Source organism: Cervus canadensis, chromosome 24 (genome assembly GCF_019320065.1).
Source record: "Cervus canadensis isolate Bull #8, Minnesota chromosome 24, ASM1932006v1, whole genome shotgun sequence".
Taxonomy (NCBI): Eukaryota; Metazoa; Chordata; class Mammalia; order Artiodactyla; family Cervidae; genus Cervus; species Cervus canadensis.
Window position 1 is genome coordinate 36305464 of NC_057409.1, and position 24582 is coordinate 36330045.

The window sequence follows — 24582 nt, forward strand, 5'->3', positions numbered from 1 at the left end:
CTCCCCAACAGGGGTACTGGGCACTCAGGGATATAAAGGAACTCATGAGTCACTTGGTGTCCCCCCATCTGACATTTTCTGGGCTGGCAAAATGATTTAATCATTTTTTCTCCTAATACCCCAGTTAGGGTGGTAGTCTTGTTGGTCAGTAGCATCACAGGCTTAGTCACTACTGACAGTTTTGTTCTGATATCTATCATAAAGTCAATGTCTTGGTCCCCTATTTTTAAGGCTATCATGGGCTCTTGGGGACATAATGTCTTTCAGTCCTGGCGTTCCTATTCAGTCTCTAGGTTGGTGAGCCCAACAACTGTGGAGGGTTTTCCATTTTTTTTTTCCCCCCAGGACATTCATTTTTTCAGTGACCAAACCATTGCGTGCATTGGGGCCTCCATTGGGACCAATTAAGGGGCTGTCTTGACTTTGAGCTGAAGGAGGTTTCTTTCTTTTAGAACTTGTGAAGTCTTAGAAGGACTTTTCTAGTGCAGCAGCTAGCATTGCAAATCTATGGTCTGTTTTCTTTTGTTCCTCTTTATATCTTTTCTCGTATTTTTTTTAATTTCTGTGTCTCTGTTTCAGAACACCGTATCTGCTATTTCAATTAGCTGGGAGCTGGACATAGATAATATCCCTTTGGTCTTTTGAAGCTTTCGTTTAATGTCAGGACATGTCTGTGAGGTAAATGCCTAATTGATAACAATCGGGGAGTCCATAGCTTTTGGGTCTATGGGTGTATAAAGTCTATAGGCTTTGCAAAGTCTTTCATAAAATTCAGAAGGTGACTCGCTCTCCTTCTGAACTATCTCAACAGGCTTTGACATGTCCATAGACTTACAGGCTCCCTTCTTTAATCTTTGTATAATAGCTGTCTTATTTCTATCTAGTTGAATCCTCCTTTTTTCTGTATTATAGTCTCAATTAGGCTTATCAGTGGGGAAGTCTTGTTCTACCCACCTTTCCAGGTTTGTAATGTCTCCTGGAACCATTTTCCGCAACCATTTTTTTTGTCTTTGTATTGATTTTATACCTCTCTTCTGTGCTGAAGAGGGATGGTAATAATTGTATGGCATCATCTCAAGTTGTTCGATGGGTGTGGAAGATAGTTTTCGTTAATCTGGTCATGTCTTGTAGTTCCACAGAGTAAGGGGGAGGGGGTATGTTTTTGTCAGTTTAATATATCAGTTGACAAGAAGCTGCTGCTGCTAAGTCGCTTCAGTCGTGTCTGACTCTGTGCGACCCCATAGACAGCAGCCCACCAGGCTCCCCCGTCCCTGGGATTCTCTAGGCAAGAACACTGGAGGGGGTTGCCATTTTCTTCTCCAATGCATGAAAGTGAAAAGTGAAAGTGAAGTCGCTCAGTAGTGTCTGACTCTTGCTACCCCAGGACTACAGCCTACCAGGCTCCTCCATCCATGGGATTTTCCAGGCAAGAGTACTGGAGTGGGGTGCCATTGCCTTGTCCCGTTGACGAGAAGGGCTGGTAGTAATAAGCTACAGGGGCTTGATGGTAATTACCGTCTTCTCCTTGCACCGGAGGTTGTTGGACCTCTCTAAGGGGCATCTGTAAAGGCATCTTTTCTTCTGGCTCTTTGGCAGAACGCAGTCTCTGTTTAATTCCAGTATTTTCTCCTTCTTGTCTGGTGGTACTTACCCGGAGCAGAGGGTAAAGCTTAGGACCTGCAGTAACAACATCTGCGGTGGTCAAATCTGGTGGGCTGTATTCCGTTGTTTCCCCAACCGAGGTTGGAGCCTGCCAGGGTGGCGGCTCTACAACCTGGGGGGCCGTTGGGAGGGCCGGAGAATCTGGGAGGCCTTCCGGTCTCCGGTTGACTCCTGGTGAGGAGGCTCCTGATGCCATGGCGACATTGGTTGGCTGGACCATCATCCAGTATGGCGGTAGGGGAAGTTCTTTTCCTTCTGAGTCCTGTAAAATTTCCTTCTCGTCCTTGGTTACTTTTTGAGTCATTAATATTTTTTTTCTCCACCATGAGTGTAAAAACAGGCCCATTTGGAGTGGGGGGGAGGGGTCCTGGGCTATTTCTAGCCAAGAGTCTATGTAGGGGAACTGATGGGGTGTCTGGGTTTTCCTGTAATTATGACATAAACTGTCTTTATTAAGTTTAAGTCCATGGTCCCCTCTGGTGGCCAGCCGACTCCCATTGAGGGCCATTAGACTGCAAAGCCAACTGGCTATCTTCTTCCTGTGGTCCCCGTCAACCCCCTTTTAAAAATTCTTAATCATATTTTTCAGCAAAGTTGTCTTAGATCCATTTCTTCCCTTTTCTCTTACCTTCTTGTTGGCCTGCTTCTTGTGGATCAAATACCTCACGTCTCCGGGCTTCTCCAAAAGGCCAATTCGTCTATCTTAACCAGCTGGTGGAGATGGTGGGTCTGAAGCAGATGGGTACCTCCTGGGTGAGGGCATAATATAAGCACACAAGAACCGGTTTCCTTTACAAAGAACCCTTTGGCGACCGCTCGGTAAATTTACTCTGAGACGGCGTGGACACACCTGCTAAATGACTTTCAAAAATTTTTTCCTCTTCCCTAGCACGCTTGTAATGGAGAAAGCAATGGCACCCCACTCCAGTACTCTTGCCTGGAAAATCCCATGGATGGAGGAGGCTGGTAGGCTGCAGTCCATGGGGTCGCTAAGAGTCAGACGCGACTGAGCGACTTCACTTTCACTTTTCACTTTCATGCCTTGGAGAAGGAAATCGCAACCCACTCCAGTGTTCTTGCCTGGACAATCCCAGGGACGGGGGAGCCTGGTGGGCTGCCGTCTATGGGGTCGCACAGAGTCGGACACGACTGAAGCGACTTAGCAGTAGCATGCTCGTAAACCTGTGTACCGAGCGGTTATCGCCACCTGCCTGAATCAGGCTCTCACAGGTCCGTGTCTCCCTTTTAGCCCCTCTCAGGGGGGTGATCAGGCCCCCTCTTCCACCCTGTTGGATGGGTTCCTCCTCACCTGAGCGCTCAGTTCCCTGGCTGCCATTCACTATCTGTCAATGCGAAAGAACCCAGCGTTGGGTAGCTGAATCCTTCCAGAGGGGCTAGGTGCCTTCCGCCCTCTAGGAGATTCAAGCCGCAAGCCTTGGGGTGGCCTCAAACGAGACTTGTCTCCTTAAAGTGAGGAGCTTCCTGGCCAATGCACCAAATGTTGTAGGCACGCGTACCGGGAAACAAAGTCACTCAGAAGAACAGTGCAGACAGTCAAGTGCAGTTTATTACACCGGCAGGTCCAAGGCATAGTCTCCTCTTAGCCAAGGACCCCAAACAGTTTCTGTGAAAACCTTATATACCTTAAGTGTACGTGCACAAACCCACCTCCCCAGATTCCTTGAAACGTACCCAAACAAAGAGGGAGAGATACAATCACAATAAACCCATAACTTATGTGTCATGAGCTTAAACAGTTAAACAATTGGTCATTAATCAATAGGTCTGAGATCACCCTCCGATAAGCACAACAAAATTTATGACCCTGTCCGGTGACAGGGGTGATTAGTGTGTTTTCCTTTAGACAGTGGATAATCTTGGTACAGGTCCTGAAGCTCTTTTGTCCAGAGGGGGTCTGTTCTTTCGTTGGTATGTCGTTTCCATAGACACCGAGCACAAAGTTCAGAGCCCACCGGGAGGGTGACCATGCGTGTAGCTTATGTAGGTCAGGCTTAAGATGGAGTTCAGATCCCTCGGTTTTCTTCTTCACCACTAGACCCTGAGCCTCAGTATACACTCATTGTAACACATCAGCAAGCTAAGGGATAGTGGTCCTCACAGTCACCATGACAGTTCCAAGTTGTTGTTGTTCAGTTGCCAAGTCATGTCCAACTGCTCTCAACTACATGCACTGCAGCATGCCAGGCTTCCCTGTCCCTCACCACCTCCCAGAGTTTGCCCAAGTTCATATCCATTGAATCGGTGATGCCATCCAACGATCTCATCCTCTGTTGCCCTCTTCTCTTCTGACTTCAGTCTTTTCCAGCATCAGGGTTTTTACCTGTGAGTCAGGTGGCCCAGTTTCTGGAAATCTCCACCCCCTTCTTGCAAATAGTTGCAATAATCCTCCCATGCATTAGCCTATGAAATTACCCATCCCATAAAAACTAATCATGCCATATTTCAGGGCCTCTAACCTTCTGAGGTGGCCCACGCTCTGTGGAGTGTGTTTCTCTCTAAATAAATCCACTTTTTACCTATCACTTTGTGTCTCACTGAATTCTTTCTGTGATGAAACCTCAAGAACCTGAGCTTCATTAAGTCCTAAAACCAAGTGTGTGATCTCAGTTGGAAGCCACAAAGGTTCAAGTCCCAAACTGGGTTTTAGCCAGGTTCAAGTCCAAGCACATGGGTTCAAGTCCCAACCTGAAGTAAATGGTTTCAGTAATAACAGATTACTTGATCAGCTAATCAGCATCCTGAAAAAACAACTTTGGTCCCAGGAAGCGAGTAAATACCCTGGCACAGACTCCTAATAGTTGAGGTGGCTTAAAAAGGTTGGTTATCAAGTCCAGAATTCCAGAAAGCCTGCAAGGAGTCTTGGGCTTCCCCAGCTAGCTAATAATATTCACATGCTTTTGTTTGCAATTAAAACTTTCTTTAAAATAAAAAGAAAACTTCTTTATACTGCATTCAATTAGTTGTTGGTTCTTCATTTCTAACAAGACATGTCTTTTTTTCACTTGCACCATTGCAGGCCCTTGATAATGATCTTCGACTATTAGAATGGCCTTAATGTCCTGCTTTACCCCCTTAGAAATCCACTCTGAAAACTCTTCAGTGTTCAATCTTTCAGAGATTTCCTATTGCCAAAAAACCACATCCACAAATTTCAAAAGTGCATACTTCGTTAAATTGAAATGTAGATTATTGGACTTCCCTGGTGGTTCAGTGCTAAAGAATCCACCTGTCAAGGCAGGAGACACAGGTTTGGGATGACCCCACAAGTCACCGAGCAACTAAGCCTGGATGCCACAGCTATTGAACCTGTCCTCTAGAGCCTGGGAACCACGACTACAGAGCCCAAGTGCAACAACTACTGAAGCCTGCCCACTCTAGAGCCTGTGTTCCACAACAAGAAAGCCACCACAATGAGCAGTCCACGTACTGAAATTAGAGAGTAGCTCCCATTCTCTGCAACTTGAGAAAAGCCTGCACAGCAACAAAGATCCAACACAACCAAAAATAAATAAATAGACGTGTGTTAGTCATTCAGTCATGTCCAACTTTTTGCAACCCCATGGACGGTAACCCGCCAGGTTCCTCTGTCCATGGAATTCTCCAGGCAAGAATACTGGAGTAGGTAGCCATTCCCTTCTCCAGCGGATCTTCCCAACCCAAGGACTGAACTCAAGTCTCCTGCCTTGTAGGCAGATTCTTTTTTAAAACAAAGAACTGTAGATTATTAAACAGTATTTGATGACTTGAACAAAAAGGAAATGGCAAGACATGAATTCAAATAAAATACTATTGAAGAGCAAAACTAAATTTTTAAATTTTCATACTGAACATGTTTTAATTTTTGCCAAGAAATGGCTACTAATTTTTGCGAGAAAAAAAATGATAACATCACATTTCTTTGAAAATAGTGTTTACAGTCATCTATGTGAAGTAAATCAATCTGCAATGTTAGAAAATAAACTTCATGGAACAGTATGGAGGTTCCTCAAAAAACTAAAAATAGAACTACCATATGATCTAGCAATCCTACTCCTCGGCATACATCAGAGAAAATCATAATGCAAAAGAATACATGCACCCCAACGTTCACTGAAGCATTATTCACAATAGCTATGGAAAGAACCTAAATATCCATCCACAGAGGAGTGGGTAATGAAGATGTGGCACATATATACAATGGAAGATTATTCAACCATAAAAAGAATGAAATGATGCCATTTGCAGCGGCATGGATGGACCTGGAGCTTATCATACTAGGTGAAATCAGACAAAGACAAATATCATGATTATTGCTTATATGTGGGGTATCAAAATGATACAAATGAAGAACTTTCTTACAAAAGGGAAATAGACTCACAGATGTAGAAAACAAACTTACCAGAGGATAAAGGGAAGGGAAGGGTAAATTGGGAGATTGATGTTGACATAGACACACTACTATATATAAAATAGGTGAGTTTTGGAAAACAAAATAACAACAGAAATAAAATCGATAACTAATAAGGCCTACTATATACCACCTGGAGCTCTACTCTGTAATGACCTATATGGGAAAAGAATTTTTAAGAGTGGATATATGTATATGTATAATTACTTCACTTTGCTATGCAGCATAAACTAAAACAACATTGTAAATCAACTATACCCCAATAAAATGTTTTAAAAATGGAGTATAAGCTACACAAATTTTGTTTTGTTTTGTTTTGTTTTTTCATTTATTTTTATTAGTTGGAGGCTAATTACTTTACAATATTGTAGTGGTTTTTGCCATACATTGACATGAATCAGCCATGGATTTACATGTCTTCCCCATCCCGATCCCCCCTCCCACCTCCCTCTCCACCTGATCCCTCTGGGTCTTCCCAGTGCACCAGGCCAGAGCACTTGTCTCATGCATCCAACCTGGGCTGGTGATCTGTTTCACCATAGATAATATACATGTTTCCATGCTGTTCTCTCGAAACATCCCACCCTCACCTTCTCCCACAGAGTCCAAAAGTCTGTTCTCTACATCTGTGTCTCTTTTTCTGTTTTGCATATAGGGTTATCATTGCCATCTTTCTAAATCCCATATATATGTGTTAGTATGCTGTAATGTTCTTTATCTTTCTGGCTTACTTCACTCTGCATAATGGGCTCCAGTTTCATCCATCTCGCTACACAAATTTTGAATTGGCATGTTGTGCACCAGCCTGGAGGACAACCCACGCCAGTACTCTTGCCTGGAGAATCCCATGGACAGAGGAGCCTGGCGGGCTATACTCCATAGGGTCGCAAAGAGTCAGACAGGACTGAAGCGACTTAGCACGCAGGTACGTCGTGCACCTGACACTAATATTGTAGATCAACTACTTCAATTAAAAAAATAATAATAAGGGAAAAAAATCCTAAAAAGGAAAAGAAAAGGTACTTCATGTAAGTTTGTGAGCTTGTATTTGGGTGGATTTCTGAGGCTCCAGAACTTACACCAGTTCCTCAAAGCGGTTCAGAACAAGGAAAAGAACTGCTTAGATACACAACAACGCCGTAGGAAAAAAGGAACAATTTCCAGCTTGGAGTCTTTCCTTTGGTAAGATTCCGGGGGGGCGTGTCCCAACGTGGGGCGACTCACCACCGCAGGCACCGGGGATGGGAGGCCGCGGACACCGCTCCGGAAGCACGCCCAGGTACCAGGGCGGCTGCGCGACGCGTTTCGGGCGGGACTGCCCCGGGGGAAGGTTCAGGGATAGTGGCCCGGGCCGGCCCCTCGCCCTGCGCGCTCTGAGTCCCGAGGAGACGTGTCCGTTGACCCCGCGGCAGCCCTCGCAGCCCCCGCCATGGCCACGCGCCTCCTCCGCGGGACCCTGCGCTTGTGGGGCGGCCGCGCTGCACCGTGCCTGCCGCCGGCCTCGAGGTGAGTGCCGGCCGGGCTCCAGCTAGTCCGGCCCGGGGGCTGCAGGGCCGGGCGGCGACCCGCGCACCACTCCTGGGGGCCGGAAAACAAGGGGGCCGCGCTCTCGGGGCCGGCGGTCTCGCCACCAGGGGCTGGGGCTGAGCTGTGGGGGCGGAAGTGGGTGGGAGAAGAGGCTGGGCCTTGCCCCTGGACACCCAGGACCTGGTGGGACCCACAGCGGTTAGCAGGGCGGGCGCCGGGCGAGCAGCCTCAACGCGAGCACAGCCAAAGGCGGCGGGAGGCGCGGGGGTGTCCCCAAATACTCCTGTGGCTCCGGTCTAGCCCCTCTGGATCCGAGGGCCGCAAGGGGCACTGTGAGTCCGCATTTCCTTGAGTTCTTGTGAAGCGTCGACGCACCCTCGGGCACAGTTGGCAAGAGTTGGAGGCACGACCTCTGGTCCAGTTAGATCTGTGGCAGAAGGCACAGCCAACTTGTGAACTTGGAAGCGGGACTTTCACTGCCTCCCAAATCTCTAGAAAAGCAAGCACGTGCAGCGAGCGATGCTGGCCCAGAAAAGACATCCCAGGACAGGAAAAGACCTGGTGATGGCCGCATTCGATAAGGAAATAAACGTAAGGCTTAACAAATCCTTACAGTTAAGTTTTGCATGGGAATTAATGGAGAGGGTGTCTAAGTGACTGGGTGATTATTAAGGTAATGTTTATAAGATCAAAAGCTTCCGATACCGGCTGACACCTCAAATACAATCATTGGATAAATAAACTGGAAGCACTTGTTTATTTATTCATTCCCTATGTAAAAACAGTTAAAAAAAAAAAAAGTGACAGGATGGATAAATCAACTTACGGCAGCATTATGGCGATTCTGGCTCAGTGGTAAAGAATCCGGCCTGCCAGTGCTGGAGAGGTGGGCTACAGTCCATGGGGTGGCAAAGAGTCAGATGGGACTGCACACACACAAGATGCTATGGGGATGGAAACAAATTTCCTGCTGCTCCTGAGGAGGGCTGGGAAGGCTTCTTATAGGAGTAACTTTACTTTTGAATACACATACTTTTCTAAGCTCTCTCCCAAACTTCATAAGACAGTGATGCTCAAATTTTTGGATTTTAAACTTTGTCCTGTTAAACTTTGTTGTTAGTCGCTAAGTCTGTCGGACTCTTTGTGACCCCAGGGACTAGCCCACCAGGCTCCTCTGTCCATGGGATTTCTCTAGCTAGAATACTGAGGTGGGTTGCCATTTCCTTCTTTAGGGGATCTTCCCCACCCAGGGATTGAACCTACATCTTCTGCTTGGCAGGCAGATTCTTTACCACTGAGCCACCTGCAAAGCCTGCTGTGAAAATGAGAGGGCCTCAAAGATCTTTTGTTTACGTCAGTTTTATCCATGGACATTGAGGTCAACAGATATCTACAAAACTGGGAGAATTTTTTTAATGCACCAAAAATCTTTGTTCTCACATCTGATACTGAATCTGTGGCTGCAGGTAATATGTCACAATTTTGAAAATGAAACATTCCATTGTCTTCATTCTTTGGAAGTCTTCAGTCACAAAGTTACACCTTATTTTCATAGCAAGATAAATGAATTAGGTTGGAAGGGGATTAAGGAGTTGCAATGATGATAAAAGGATTAAGGAGTTACACTGATGATAAAAGGGGAGCACTTTCCCAAGCATATCCTTTCAGATTAATTTACAAAAGTAGTGACAGAACCATGATTTCAGTGAAAATCAACATAAGTTATACCTTGAAAAAAGATCAGTTTAGAAATACTAGGTGTAAGACAAGCATGCAAAATTTGAAAATGTGAAATTTTACAAATATTTTAGTTCACATAAAAGTAGCTCATTACATGTTAACATAAACAACATTTTTATAAAAAGTAACTTTTCCACAAAGAAAAAAGTGAGAAGAGTGACATTGTTTTGCATTTTTGTAGATCCCTTAATATCAGGCTTAATAGAAGACAGCCTGATTTTCTTTTTCTCTTTTTAAACTTTTTATTTTATATTGGCATATAACCAATTAGCAATGTTATGATAGTTTCAGGTGGACAGCAAAGGGACTTAGCCTTACATATACATGTACATGTATCCATTCTCCTCCAAACTCCCCTCCCATGTCAGTCAATCAGTTCAGTCGCTCAGTCATGTCTGACTCTTTGTGACCCCATGGACTGCAGCACACCAGGCTTGCCTGCCCATCACCAACTCCTGGAACTTGTTCAAACTCATGTCCATCGAGTCAGTGATGCCATCCAACCATCTCATCCTCTGTTGCCCCCTTCTCCACCTGCCTTCAATCTTTCCTAGCATCAGGGTCTTTTCCAATGAGTCAGTTCTTCACATCAGGTGGCCAAAGTATTGGAACTTCAGCTTCAGCATCAGTCCTTCCAATGAATATTCAGGACTGATTTCCTTTAGGATTGACTGGTTTGATCTTGCAGTCCAAGGGACTCTCAAGAGTCTTCTCCAACACCACAGTTCAAAAGCCCCTCCCATACAGACTGCCTCTAACACTGAGCAGAGTTCCCTGTGCTATGTATGTAGGTCCTTGTTGGTTATCCACTTAAAATATAGCAGTCTACATGTTGATCACAAACTCCCTGCCTATCCCTTCTCCCATCCTTCCCCCAAACATTCCCCCTCCTAAGTGCCTTCTCTTAAGTCTGTAAATTAAGACTGCCTGATTTTCATACCTGCTTCTTCATCGTCCATTGTGATGTTGCTTTGGTTGATGGATAGGAAGAATGAGTTTCCCAGGTGGCGCTAGTGTTTAAGAACCCGCCTGCCAAAGCAGGAGATGTAAGAGACACAGGTTAGATTCCTGAGTCGGGAAGATCCTCTGGAGAAGGGCATAGCAACCCATTCCAGTATTCTTGCCTGGAGAATCCCATGGACAGAGGAGCCTAGAAGGCTACAGTCTGTAGAGTCACATGGAGTCGGACACCACTGAAGCAACTTAGCACACACATAGAAAGAATATTGGAACAAAGAGGACCTGAGGGACCCTCTAAATAGGTCAGAGGCTCTAGTTTTATTATAACAAGTGTCGACAAAAAATTATAGTCACAATCTGAAAGTAGAGAGTTATTTTATTTGGTGGAAATGTTTAGGACTCCAAGCCCAGGAGACAGCCTCCCAGAAGCTCTGAGAAAACTGCTACAAGGAGGCAGGAAGGGAGTCAGGCTATATACAGGTTTGCAACAGAGGGAGACGGCAGTCTGAACATCAAAGATCAGGTATCAAATTAAGGAATTTAGCATTCTATGTACGGGAAGAGACAAGCCTCTTGGCTCAATGAATTCATTCCTTCATATGCACCTCAGCTATCTAGAGCCAATCCTGTTTTCTTGTTCACCTTGCTTCTTGCAACTCCCCAACTCCTCAGCAATCACTGTGGGGGGATGGCAGCATCTGATGGATCTCAGTTTGGGGAGTCCTCTTTCTCTTTTGGAGGCCAGAAATCACTGATGGCTGTGACATTTCTTTTTTTTTTTTTTTTTTTAATTTATTTATTTTTCAGTGGGTTTGTCATACATTGACATGAATCAGCAAATAGATTACACGTATTCCCCATCCCGATCCCCCCTCCCAACTCCCTCTCCACCTGATTCCTCTGGGTCTTCCCAGTGCACCAGGCCCGAGCACTTGTCTCATGCATCCCACCTGGGCTGGTGATCTGTTTCACCATAGATAATATACATGCTGTTCTTTCGAAACATCCCACCCTCACCTTCTCCCACAGGGCTCAAAAGTCTGTTCTGTACTTCTGTGTCTCTTTTTCTGTTTGCATATAGGGTTATCGTTACCATCTTTCTAAATTCCATATATATGTGTTAGTATACTGTATTGGTCTTTATCTTTCTGGCTTACTTCACTCTGTATAATGGGCTCCAGTTTCATCCATCTCATTAGAACTGATTCAAATGAATTCTTTTTTAATGGCTGAGTAATATTCCATGGTGTATATGTACCACAGCTTCCTTATCCATTCATCTGCTGATGGGCATCTAGGTTGCTTCCATGTCCCGGCTATTATAAACAGTGCTGCAATGAACATTGGGGTGCACGGTGGTCTCTTTCAGATCTGGTTTCCTCAGTTGTATACCCAGAAGTGGGGATTGCCTGGTCATATGCAGTTCTATTTTCCAGTTTTTTAAGAAATCTCCAACACTGTTCTCCTAGCGGCTGGTACTAGTTTGGCATTCCCCCACCAACAAGTGTAAGAGGGTTTCCCTTTTCTCCACACCCTCTCCAATGCATTTATTGCTTGTAGACTTTTGGATAGAAGCCATCCTGACTGGCGTGTAATGGTACCTCATTGTGGTTTTGATTTGCATTTCTCTGATAATGAGTGATGTTGAGCATCTTTTCATGTGTTTGTTAGCCATCTGTATGTCTTCTTTGGAGAAATGTCTGTTTAGTTCTTTGGCCCATTTTTTGATTGGGTCATTTATTTTTCTGGAATTGAGCTTCAAGAGTTGCTTGTATATTTTTGAGATTAATCCTTTGTCTGTTTCTTCATTTGCTATTATTTTCTCCCAATCTGCTGTGACATTTCTTGTTGATGAATATGGCAGGAGATATTTTCGTTTCACACAGGCTTCTTAAACTTTAACATGCATGTGAATCATTTAGGATAAAATATTAAAATACAGTTAGGCCTGAATAGCGTGTATTTGAATTTTGAGGGTCCACTTACATGGGAATTTTTTTCAGTAGTAAACACTACAGTACTACACAGTCTTTGGTTGCTTGAATCCGAGGATGCAGAACTGTGCTCTGGAGGAATCTCAATAATGGAGAGCTGATGATGGGGTACACCTGGATTTTTGACTGTGTGAAGGTTGGGCGTCCCTCACCCCTATGTTGTTCACAGGTCAAGTATGCTGACTGATTCAGTCGGCCTTGGATGAGGCCTGAAATTGTGTATTTATCACCAGCTCCCAACCTGAAGGTACTGGTGGAGACCGTCTCCCTTCTTTTATAGTGTAAATGAGGCTTAAAAAATTATGATAATAATTAGAGCCTAGCCTGTTAGATTAGTAGCAGTTTAATGCATTAGGAAAACAATGAACAATTTATTCAGTACAGATTTCCTGGTTTTTGTAGGGAGAAAAGGGGCCAATATGTTTAGTACTGGTTCCTTGGTCTTGGAAAAAAATGGCTATTCCAAAAACTTACTGCCAAGTGTTTTGATTTCCTTCCCCCTGCACATTCTCTTTTGAACACTTTTGACTGATCTGAACATTTTTGTTCTTTCTGGCACTTCTGTCACTTTCCTGTGTCTTAGTGTGTTTTATTTAGAAATGTTCCAAAGATTTCCTTTATGTTACATGGGATATAAAATTTTAAGATCCAGGAAGACTCAAATATAAGTTGCACTCTATTATTTACTAATCATGCTGACAAATGATTCAGTGTCTTCAAGTCTCAGTACCCTAGTCTCAGCACATTTTTTCCCTTGAGGAAAAATCCCAAGTATGGACCAAGACATTGTATATTATAAAGAAATTGGAACCAATCCTTTCAGTAGAGAATGAAGTAGATTTTATTCTCTCTATTGCTGTAATGTTACAGTGGTGTGCAAGACCTTTGCTTGCTATTGTATCCCAAGTTGCTTGATATCCCAAGTTGCATGGTTCCTAGTACATATTACACACTCAGAAAGCATTTGTTGGCTATATGAATAAATAAGCTATTAAAAATGATGATTTGGAAGACAGAGTAGCAAACCAGAAAAATATCAGTGAAGATAAATAGCAGACAGTACAATAACAATTGTACTATTAATTGTTCTCAACTAAAGGTTACCGCTTAAAAGACATCTCAGATTATATTAACAAGTAAGACTCAACTTAGAGTCGCTTATAGTAGGTAAGCCTAAAGCAAAATGACACAATATACATATTAAGTGTATTAATCAGCTCAGACTTCCATAACCAAATGCTGTAGACTAGGTGGTTTAAACAACAGAAATCTATTCCTCATAATTCTAGTGACTGAATAGTCCAAAATCAAGGTACTGGACAGTTCATTTCCTGGTCAGAACCATCTTCCTGGCCTGTTGTTGTTCAGTCATTCAGCTGTGTCCAACTCTTTGCAACCCCATGAACTGCAGCTTCCTGTCTTGACAGGAAGCCAGGCTTCCCTGTCCTTCATCATCTCCCGGAGCTTGCTCAAATTCATATCCATTGAGTCAATGATACAGTCCAACCATCTTGTTATAGCCACGCTTTCCGGGAAACAAACTCACTCAGAAGGACAATGCAGATAGTGGAGTGCAGTTTATTACACCGGCGGGCCCAAGGCAGAGTCTCCTCTCAGCCAAGGACCCCGACCAGCATTTGTGAAAATCTTTTATATCCCATGTGTCCAAACCCACTACCCCAATTCCCTTGAGACTTACATAAACAAAGGAAGGGTAAATACAACTACAATAACCCCATCATTCACGTGTTATGTGTTCAAACAGTCAATAATCAATAAGCCCGCAGTTACATTCCAAATAGTTAATAACTGATAAGCCTGTGCTTACATTCTGATAGATAGTGTCCAGAGGCAGGGGTGATTAGTGTCTATTCTTCAAGATTCCTCTGCCCAGAGCGGGGTCTTATCCTTCCATTGTCATTCCCACAGGCGCTAAGCACAGAGTTCAGAGTCCACTGGAGAGGTGGCCGCGCACGATCAGCACAGACAGGCCTGAGATGGAGTCCAGGCCCTATGAATTCCTTCTTCAATCTCACCCTCTGTCGTCCCCTTCTCCTCCTGCATTCAGTCTTTCTCAGCATCAGGGTCTTATCCAGTGAGTTGGCTCTTCGCATCAGGTGGCCAAAGTATTGGAGCTTCAGCTCAGCATCAGTCCTTCCAATGAATATTCAGGACTGATTTCCTTTAGGATGGACTGGTTCAACCTCCTTGCTGTCCAAGGGACTCTCAAGAGTCTTCTTCAACACCACTGTTCAAAAGCATCACTCCTTTGGCACTCAGCCTTCTTTATGGTCCAACTTACGCATCTCTATCCATAGTTCTTCAGGCACTCTGTCTATCAGATCTAATTCCTTGAATCTATTTGTCACTTCCACTGTAAGGAATTTGATTTAGGTCATATCTGAATGGCATAGTGGTTTTCCCTATTTTCTTCAATTTAAGTCTGAAGTTTGCAATAAGGCTTTCATGATCTGAGACAGTCAGCTCCTGGTCATTTTTGCTCACTGTATAGAGCTTCTCCATCTTCAGCTGCAAAGACTGTAGTCAATCTGATTTCAGTACTGACCTGATTTCCTGGCTCTCCCTTGGTCCTCACTAGACCTTTCCTGTGTGCACACAGAACTGTATCTCTCTCTTCCCCTTCTTATAATGTAAGTCTAGCTTCTTGGTTTAGATTCCAGCTTTAGGACCTCATTGAACTGTAATTACCTCCTCAAAGGCGTATCTCCAAATACCATCACATTGGGAGTTTGAGCTTCAACATGAATTGGGTTGAGGGGAGGGAAGCGAGTGCAATTTAGTCCATTGCATTTCAGTTCATTGCATTAAGCAAAGACACATAAACTGGAACAAAATAGCCCATTTCAGGGGAGACAAAAGAAATGCCTAATTGCTAATAAAGAAGACTTAGTCTTTTCTAGACTAAGAAGAAAAGGAAGAAAAAGGAAAAGGAAGGAAAGGATAGGATCAGATCGGAGTCCAAATAAGGAAGAGAGAAACCCAAAACAGTATCGTGCAAAACAGAAAAATACTTTTTAGCAATAGTCAAATATATGATAAAAAGTTTTTTTAGATGTGAGCTCAAAAGGTACAAAGTGGTACACAGAGTTTTGAAATCTTTTTAGGTGTACCCCTAGGGAGTGGGGAGATCTGAATTCAGACCATTTAACAAAAGGAACTTTTTTGTCTTTTTTGAAGCCTGGTATGGGGCACTGCAGGGAAATGAAAGGCCAGTCTCCAAAGATCTTGAATAATTCTGGACTAATCCCTAAAGAAACTGGTGGGCATTTTGATATTGCTTTACAATTAGGTTGTAATGTAGCAATAAAAATCAACACAGTCCTGCTAATGTATGACAAAAACCATCACAGTATTGTAAAGTAATTATTCTCTAATTAAAATTAATTAATCAATTAAAAAAATCATCACAGTTTGCATGTTATATACGTGCCATTTGAAATTGTATAATTATGGATAAAATATTGATGGGGATTACATTATTTTAAATACTGTACATTACTTGAAAACACATCAATATTATTCTTCCTGACTTACATGAGAGATTCCACATATAAGTGATGGCTCAGATGGTGGGGAATCTGCCTGCAATGTGGGAGACCCAGGTTCGATCCCTGCGTTGGGAAGATCCCCTGGAGAAGAGAATGGCTACCAGTTCCAGTATTCTTGCCTGGAAAATCCCATGGAGAGAGTAGCTGGCAGACCATGGAGTCGCAAAGAGTCAGACACAACCGAGCAACTGACTACATCATGATGATTATTCTGTAGTACTATTTGAATTTTACATGATTTAGTTGACATCACGTAAATTTTACATTCTTTAATCAGCATCACATGACAGTGTTAGTCACCGCAGCTCACACATGTGATCAGTTTTAGGCACCATGTCCTCTTTATGGATTTGGAAGTAAAGTTTGAGTTGAATCAGGGTAAGCTACTTCTTAACCTCATCCAATGGAAGCAGATCCTAAAGTGGTTCTGCCCAAATCTGAACCAGTTTGTATGGTTTCAGACTCTCTACTTATCTCTAAAGTGCCTCGGGGGTGGGGAGGGCAGTGGAAGGGAGTCAGAATTTTTTCCATGTTATCCTATAGAATTAATTTTCCATGTTGTTCGATGACATTAATTCAGATGTGAAGAGTAACCTTTGACTGAATTTTCTTAATGTGTTTGTATTTTTAAGATGTTCTCATTCTGGAGGTAAAGAACGTCTAGAAACTTCTTCTGCTAAAAAATTAACAGATATAGGAACTAGAAGAATCTTCTCTTCAGAACATGACATTTTCCGGGAAAGTGTAAGGAAGTTTTTTCGAAAAGAAGTGATTCCTTATCATGCAGAGTAAGTGGCACATTTTCTTTTAAAGTAATACACAGTAGAAGTCCAAGAAGGACTGTTTTCTTTTTTGTTTGTTTGTTTGTTTTCCAGATGTTCAAGCTGTTTTTTTTTTTTCCCTTTATTTTTATTAGTTGGAGGCTAATTACTTTACAATATTGTAGTGGTTTTTGCCATACATTGTCATGAATCAGCCATGGATTTACATGTGTTCCCCATCCTGAAGCCCTCTCCCACCTCCCTCCCCATCCCATCCCTATGGGTCATCCCAGTGCACCAGCCCTGAGCACTTGTCTCATGCATCCAACCTGGACTGGCAATCTGTTTAAGACTGTTTTCTAGAATGCTCTTTGTTGTTTAATAGAAACAGTACTGTGTTCAGTGCTTTGTTAGCATTTTTACCACTCTTCAATATAATAGTGTAAGATTACAGGATTCTTCAACTAGTTCAAGGGCTTTCCTGGTAGCTCAGCAGGTAAAAAACCCTCCTACCGATGTAAGAGACTCAGGTTCAATGGCTGCCCATTCCAGTATTCTTGGCTGGAGAATTGCATGGACAGAGGAGCCTGGTGAACTAACTGTAAGCTCCCCATCCGTGGTGTTGCAAAGAGTTGGACACAACGGAGCACACATGTATGCATAAACTAAGTTCAAAGCTTCTTAAATGAATTTTAAAATACACAATTAAAAAATACATGTTAAGGGGCTTTCCTGGTGGTCCAGTGGTTAAGACTTCATCTTCCAATGTAGGGCGTGCCAGTTTGATCCCTGGCTGAGGAGCTAGGATCCCACATGCCTTGTGGCCAAAGGACCAAAACATAAAACAGAAGCAGTATTATAACAAAATCAACAAAGACTTTAAAAAATTAAAGATATTTATATGTTGACCTAAGACAAGTTGATTGCCTGTTATTTCTCAAGCAAAGAAAAAAAAAATGGGTTTATTCAGGATCAGCAGAGAATTGCAGTTTGGGGTCTGCAACCAACCTGATCTGTGTGCAAGCTCCCCCCGACCCCCGCCACAGCAAGGGAAGGAGAGCATGTTCATAGAAAAAGGAAGTTGGGAGGGCTGGGGCAAACACAGGGTCCATGGCTTTTCAGTGGCTGGGAAAAAGGAGTCTTTCTTATTCCTGTTGGGCCCTACTGTTGTCACAGAGTATGAGAGCACCCCCTTTATTATCTTAAATTAAGGGACCATTCCTGCTCAAAATCATTCATAAATTCAAATTGTATCCATTTTAAAAATATGGAAACACTTTTTCTGATTTTAAAATGTTTTGTTATTTGCAGATGGGAGAAAGCTGGAGAAGTGAGTAGGGAGCTTTGGGAAAAAGCTGGAAAACAAGGACTACTTGGTATCAGTATTGCAGATCTCCATGGTGGCATTGGGGGGGACTTGTATTCATCAGCTATTGTCTGGGAGGAGCAGTAAGTATGAAAACATTTGAAGTTGAGTCTTGTTTTGTTATCTCACCTTTCTGAGATGATTTTAAAATGATTTCTAATCTTCTTATAAGATTGAAAATCTTTTAAGTTGATAAAGTAGTTGCTTCATTTCTAATTGACCCATGTGACTGTTTCGGAGATTTCAGTTGATAAATGGGGAAAAGATTTGAACCATCAAATCCTCAAAAAAGAAATGCAAATAGCTTTTTAAATGAAAAAGTTTACCCTTTCTACCAATCAGATGCAAATTAAATTATATCTAGAGATATATCATTTTGAGTACAAAAGGTAGTCCAAATGAAAAGTCATAATACCCAGTGCTGACAAGCTTGCACGTTAAAGTGACTCATATACTCTTGGTGGCATTATATATTGGAGCAATAAGTGCTTTGGTGATGAAAATCATGGATACATAAAAAATGAAAATCTTTCTTCTCTTTGGATGCCATTTTGGGGAATTTGTCACTAGGAAATAATTTGTTAGAAAAAAATAACAGCTATGTACAAACATCATTGCCTTGTTAGATTATAATCCCTCAAATTTGGAAGCAATCTAAATATATGGCAGTGGGAGAATGAATAAGTATATTCGTGCCGTGACCACAGCTGTTTTCAGTTAGTTCAGACACTCGATCATGTCCTACTCTTTGCGACCCCATGGACTGCAGCACGCCAGGCCTCCCTGTCCATCACCAACTCCCGGAGCTTACTCAGACTCATGTCCATGGAGTCAGTGATGCCATCCAACCATCTCATCCTCTGTCATCCCCTTCTCCTCCCACCTTCAATTTTTCCCAGCATCAGGGTCTTTTCAAATGAGTCAGTTCTTCACATCAGGTGGCCAAAGTATTGGAGTTTCAGCTTCAGCATCAGTCCTTCCAGTGAATATTCAGTACTGATTTCCTTTAGGATGGACTGGTTGGATCTCCTCTATTGGCCTCTCGAGAGTCTTCTGCAACACTGCAGTTCAAAAGCATCAATTCTTCAGCACTCAGCTTTCTTTATAGTCCAACTGTCACATCCATACATGACGACTGGAAAAACCATAGCTTTGACTAGACGAACCTTTGTTGGCAAAGTAATGTCTCTGCTTTTTAATATGCTGTCTAGGTTGGTCATAACTTTTCTTCCAAGGAGCAAGCACCTTTTAATTTCATGGCTGCAGTCACTATCTGCAGTGGCTTTGGAGCCCCCCAAAATAAAGTGTGTCACTGTTTTCATTGTTTCTCGATCTATCTGCCATGAAGTGATGTGACTGGATGCCATGATCTTAGTTTTCTGAATGTTGAGCTTTAAGCCAACTTTTTCACTCTCCTCTTTCACTTTCATCAAGAGGCTCTTTAATTTTTCTTCGCTTTCTGCCATAAGTATAGTGTCATCTGCATATCTGAGCTTATTTATCTTTCTCCCTGCAATCTTGAGTCCAGCTTGTGCTTCATCCATTCCAGCATTTCTCATGATGTACTCTGCATATAAGCTAAATAAGCAGGGTGACAAAAATATAGCCTTGACGTACTCCTTTCCCAATTTGGAACCAGTCTGTTGTTCCATGTCCAGTTCTAATACAGCTGTATTAGAAATACATATATCCTTATGGCAAAGGTCATTTGCTAAAATGAATATAGTTACTGTGTTTAGGTTAATACAGTTGTAGGTGGTAAATTTTTTTTAATGTTTTATCTTTTAATTCATTAAATAAGTGATCATTGAGCTCTGCTAGAGTGCTGTTATTATGCTAGAGCCAGTAATTAAAAGGTTAGCAAAAAACAAAGAGAGAAAAACCTTCAGGAACTTCATGGGTTTGTGAGGAGACAAGCTGTCAGTACATAATGTGATAAGGGTTTAGTACTGCCCTTTGAACATCTATTTCCTGGCCACTGGCTGCCAGAAACATATTGAAGTGGATGATGAATGAAGACTTCAACAAAAACTTCATACCTTTTGTGAGAAATGTATGGCCACAGACACTGACACTCTAGGTGAAGAAAAGAAGGATTATGTGGTCCAAATTGGTGGGAATGACAATCAGGGTTTCCCATGAAGCAAGGTGTCTTGACCCATGAGCAAGTCTGCCTACTACTGAGTGAGGGGCATTCCTGTTATAGACTGAGGAAGACCAGAGGAAAAAAGAGCACACCTGTGCGGGGTTGCATTGTGGATGCCAGTCTGAGTGTTCTCAACATGGTCATCATTAACAATAGGGAGACGGATATTCCTGGACTCAGCTGATACTGTTGTGCCTCATCCCCTAGGGCCCCAAAGAGGTAGCAGAATCTGAAAGCTTTTCAGTCTCTCTAAAGAAGATGATGTCCACCAGTATGTTGTGAGAAAGCCTCTAAACAAAGAAGATTAGAAACCCAGGACCAGAATACCCAAGATTCAGTGCCTGTGACTCCCCATGTTCTGTAACACAAACATCGGCATATTGCTCTGGAGGAACAGCGAACTAAGAGAAAGAAGGGAGAGGTTACAGAATATGAGAAACTTTTGGCCAAGAGAATGAAGGAGGCCAAAGAAAAATGCCAGGAACGGTTTGCCCAGAGATCAAAACTGAGATGTTCTAAGAGTAACAAATGAATAAGATCAGACATCAAAAAAAAATAAAAAAACCTTCTAGTACTTGTTTTCTAATTAAGAATCAGAGGAACTAAAAAGAGAAAAAATAACTGTGTTGTGCTTTAAATTGTCTTCTGTTTTTTTCTTTCTAAGAGCATATTCAAATTGTACAGGCCCAGGTTTTAATCTTCATTCAGATATCGTCATGCCCTATATTGCAAACTATGGTTCAGAAGAACAGATTAAGCGCTTCATCCCCGAGATGGTTGCAGGGAAATGTATTGGTGCCATAGCAATGACAGAGCCTGGGGCTGGAAGGTAAATCAACGTTTGGTTGGTTTTGAAATCTCAGAAGCAAGGTCCTAACCACAAATATGAATGAGTATAGGCTTGTTATGCTCTGTAAAAATCAGGCTATTCTATGAATCTCAATCAAATATTCATTTGTATAAACAGCTTAGAATATATCAGACATGATTTTTCAGTGCATTTGTGTGAACATTCCTAATATTAGTTAAATGTCAATTTTTATAATGGTATAGCAGTGTAAATTATCACAGTAGATACATAACAACTTTTGCATAGTTTATTTTTTGCCAATTAATGAATTCTTTTATCATTTCTTTCAATTACAGTGATTTGCAAGGAATAAGAACAAATGCCAAAAAGGATGGAAGTGACTGGATTCTCAATGGAAGCAAGGTTTGTAAAGGATGGCTTCCATAACTCTCCTCTCTGAAGTCATGCTGTGGGGTAACAAAGCCTTAAAGACTAGTCATCATTGAGTCTTCTCAGATCTCTGAGTCACATGGGAATTGTTTACTTGAGCTGGCACTGGAACTGAGCTGACTTGTTTTGGAGACAGTAAGAACTGGACAGCATTCATATTACCTGAGATATATTCCTCTTCCTTGTTCTGGTTGCATGTTCTCTCACTAATATGGAAAATGTTGTTTTAGCTTCCAGGCAGCCTTTTTCAAACCAGAAAAAGAAAAGGTGAGGCTTACATTGTCCAAATAGGGGACAAACTTAGTTAATGAATTTGATGTTGATGAGAAATGAGGGGAAAGACTTCTTATAAATATCAAGAAGAGTTTCAAAAGATCTTAAGAGAAAAAGTATTTTTAATAGAATTCAAGAGCCCTTCAACCTTTCTGAGCATCACCTCAATCCACTGATAGAACTGGAGAGCACCTGCGATTGAGATTATAGATAGGCTCAGAAGTAAATGTATCTTGTAGAGTCTCACATCACTGATGGCAGAGGTTTTTGTTTACCTAAACCTGTGTCTAGTATACACCCAGTAAAGATTTATTGATGACTGAGTGTTAAGTGAAGAAAAGATATTCATTGTCTGCACTAGGGTATCTTTCCAAAAGTTTCAAAGACTACTGAACAACTAAAATGTCTTTGAACATTTAAATTTTTTTATTAGTTTTTGTTGTTGTTGTTAGTGTTTCTTTTTTTCTTTTTAAAAAATTTTCGGCTGCACCACGTGACATATGGGATCTTAGTTCCACAACCAAGGATCACAGCCATACCCCCTGCATTGGAAGCACAGAGTCTTAACCACTGGACCACCAGGGAAGACCAAAAATTTTCTTATTTGTTTTCAACTAAGACCTTTGCGTTTGCAAAATCATAAGCTTGAATGTTGTGATGCTGTTAAATTGCTATAAAACTTTCTAAACATCCAGTTTCTGTACTTATATCATCAAGGATTAGTAACAGTTTGTGAACTGACATCAGTTTGATGAACACATTTTGAGTAGCCCAGTTCTAAAGACCATTCCATTATCTAGTTTCATAATTAATTAATTTAGTTTTGGTTCCACTGGGTCTTTGCTGCTGTGTGTAGGCTTTCTGTAGTTGCAGCGAGTAGGGGCCACTCTCTAGTTGTGGTATGTGGGCTTCTTGTCGTGGTGGCCTCTCTTGTTGCAGAGCATGGGCTCCAGGCATATACAGCTTCAGTAGTTGCAGCTCCTGGGCTCTAGAACGCAGGCTCAGTAGTTGTCGCATATGGGCCTTAGTTGCCCTGTGGCATGAGGAATCTTCCTGAACCAGGGATAGAACCTGTGTACCCTGCATTGCCAGGCATATTCTTGACCTTTGGACTACCAGGGAAGTCCACATAGTCATTATACAGAAAAACAATCTGCAGTATCAAAAAATTTGGGAAATGTGTCCTCCTCACTCTTTGAGAAGCTGGTATGTATCATAAACTTTTTAAAGTTGGAGATAGAGTGTTTTATGCCTGTAAGAAAAAGGAAATTCTCTTTTTGTAGACTATCTTGAATTACTGATGTTTTTCAAACTTGTCTGCATTCTCAGTAGCTCAGTCATGTCTGACACTTTGCGAACCCATGGACCACAGTCCACCAAGCTCCTCTCTCCATGGAATTTTCCAGCCAAGAATACTGGAGTGGGTTGCCATTTCCTACTCCAGGGGATCTTCCTGACCCAGAGATTGAACCTGAGTCTCTTGTGTCTCTTGCGTTGGCAGGCAGATTCTTTACCACTGAGCCGCCTGGGAAGCCAAATATACTTTAAGAAATATTAATCTGAGTTATTTTTCTAAAGATTATACTAAACAGGTGCTGACTATTAAAATGATATATAACCAGTTAACTCTGCACAAAAAGGGCTTGTTTTGGTAGAAGAGTAGGGTATTTGGTCAAAAGTGAAATGGGAACCATGTTCTCCTAAGATTCCAACTTTCTAAGTCTGCCCAATCTTCTCAGTTAGACTCTTCTGCGGGAACCACCCAGGAAAGTACCTCAGATTTTCAAAAAAAACTATTAGGCATAGTAAAAAAATTAAAGGAAGCAGAGGTAAAAAAGCAAGTAAGTAAATACATTACATCAATAAAATGAATTAATATATACCTATTAAAGCATCAACACAAACTTTTTAATGGTATAGGAAAATAATTGTATTAAGTGAAAAGATCATATAAACATTTAAATGAAATGCTTAGCTGGTAAAGAATCCACCTGCAATGCGGGAGACCTGGGTTTGATCCCTGGGTTGGGAAAATCCCCTGGAGAAGGGAAAGGCTACCCACTCCAGTATTCTGGCCTAGAGAAGTCCATGGATTGTATGGTCTCTGGGGTCTCGAAGAGACACGACTGAGTGACTTTCACTTCATGCATATAAAATGTAAATACAGAATAATTTCAACTATATTAAAAGAAAAAAGATCAGAAAGGAATTTCTCAATGATATTTGTATGATGGCTTCATGGAGGATTTTTTTTCCCCTTTTTCTTTGTAATACTGTATACTATCTACATCTGTAAAGAATGTTTGTTATAGACATTCAATACCAAACAAAAAATAAATGATGCCTTCACTAGGGATAATCCCAGCCCCATAAAAAGTTTTGACTGTCGTAATTAAGAAAGAAGTCAAAGTGATCTCATACAAAGAGAATTCTCTTGTAATTTTATTAGAAAAGAGGATCAGTCATGGTGGAAATGCTCACATTAAGTATTAGTCACATAAAGATAACAAACAAATACTGTTTCAGAAATTCAACTGGTAACTGCATAAATGGTCTTTATTATTTTAAACAGGTAGGAAATTGAGAGACCTAAATGGCTTTTGAGCAAGGGAGTGGTATACTGGAGAAACACTGTAGGAAAAAAAAAAAAGATATGTTTACCATGATGCGCACAATTTTTTTTGAGGAGTATGTTTTTCTCACTTTTTGAGCAAACATCCCTGAAGGCCTTCTATATGCCAAACCTTGTTCTAAGTACTGAGGATACGTGCATAGGAAATAGTTTCCACCCTCAAGGAACTACTAGAGATGCTGAGAGTTTTTTGCTGTTAAGTCACTTACAACTGTGCCATCCCCAATGCTTTCATTTGCTGTCAGGGACACGGCACTAACATCACTCCCATCTCCCATTATTGCTTAGTATCAGCACTCTGTAT

The 24582-nt window shown here is 41.9% G+C and overlaps 1 protein-coding gene across 1 annotated transcript in view; it reads left to right on the forward strand.

Annotated features, from left to right (window-relative positions):
• The first annotated feature begins 7358 nt into the window (after window positions 1-7358).
• ACADL (acyl-CoA dehydrogenase long chain) overlaps window positions 7359-24582 on the forward strand; it is a 38828-nt gene continuing 21604 nt past the window's right edge. The window contains exons 1-5 of the mRNA XM_043445377.1: window positions 7359-7576; window positions 16493-16648; window positions 17933-18070; window positions 20798-20962; window positions 21280-21346. Of these exons, the coding sequence (XP_043301312.1) occupies window positions 7500-7576; window positions 16493-16648; window positions 17933-18070; window positions 20798-20962; window positions 21280-21346 (603 nt within the window). The 5' untranslated portion in view covers window positions 7359-7499. The remainder of the gene's footprint in view (window positions 7577-16492; window positions 16649-17932; window positions 18071-20797; window positions 20963-21279; window positions 21347-24582) is intronic.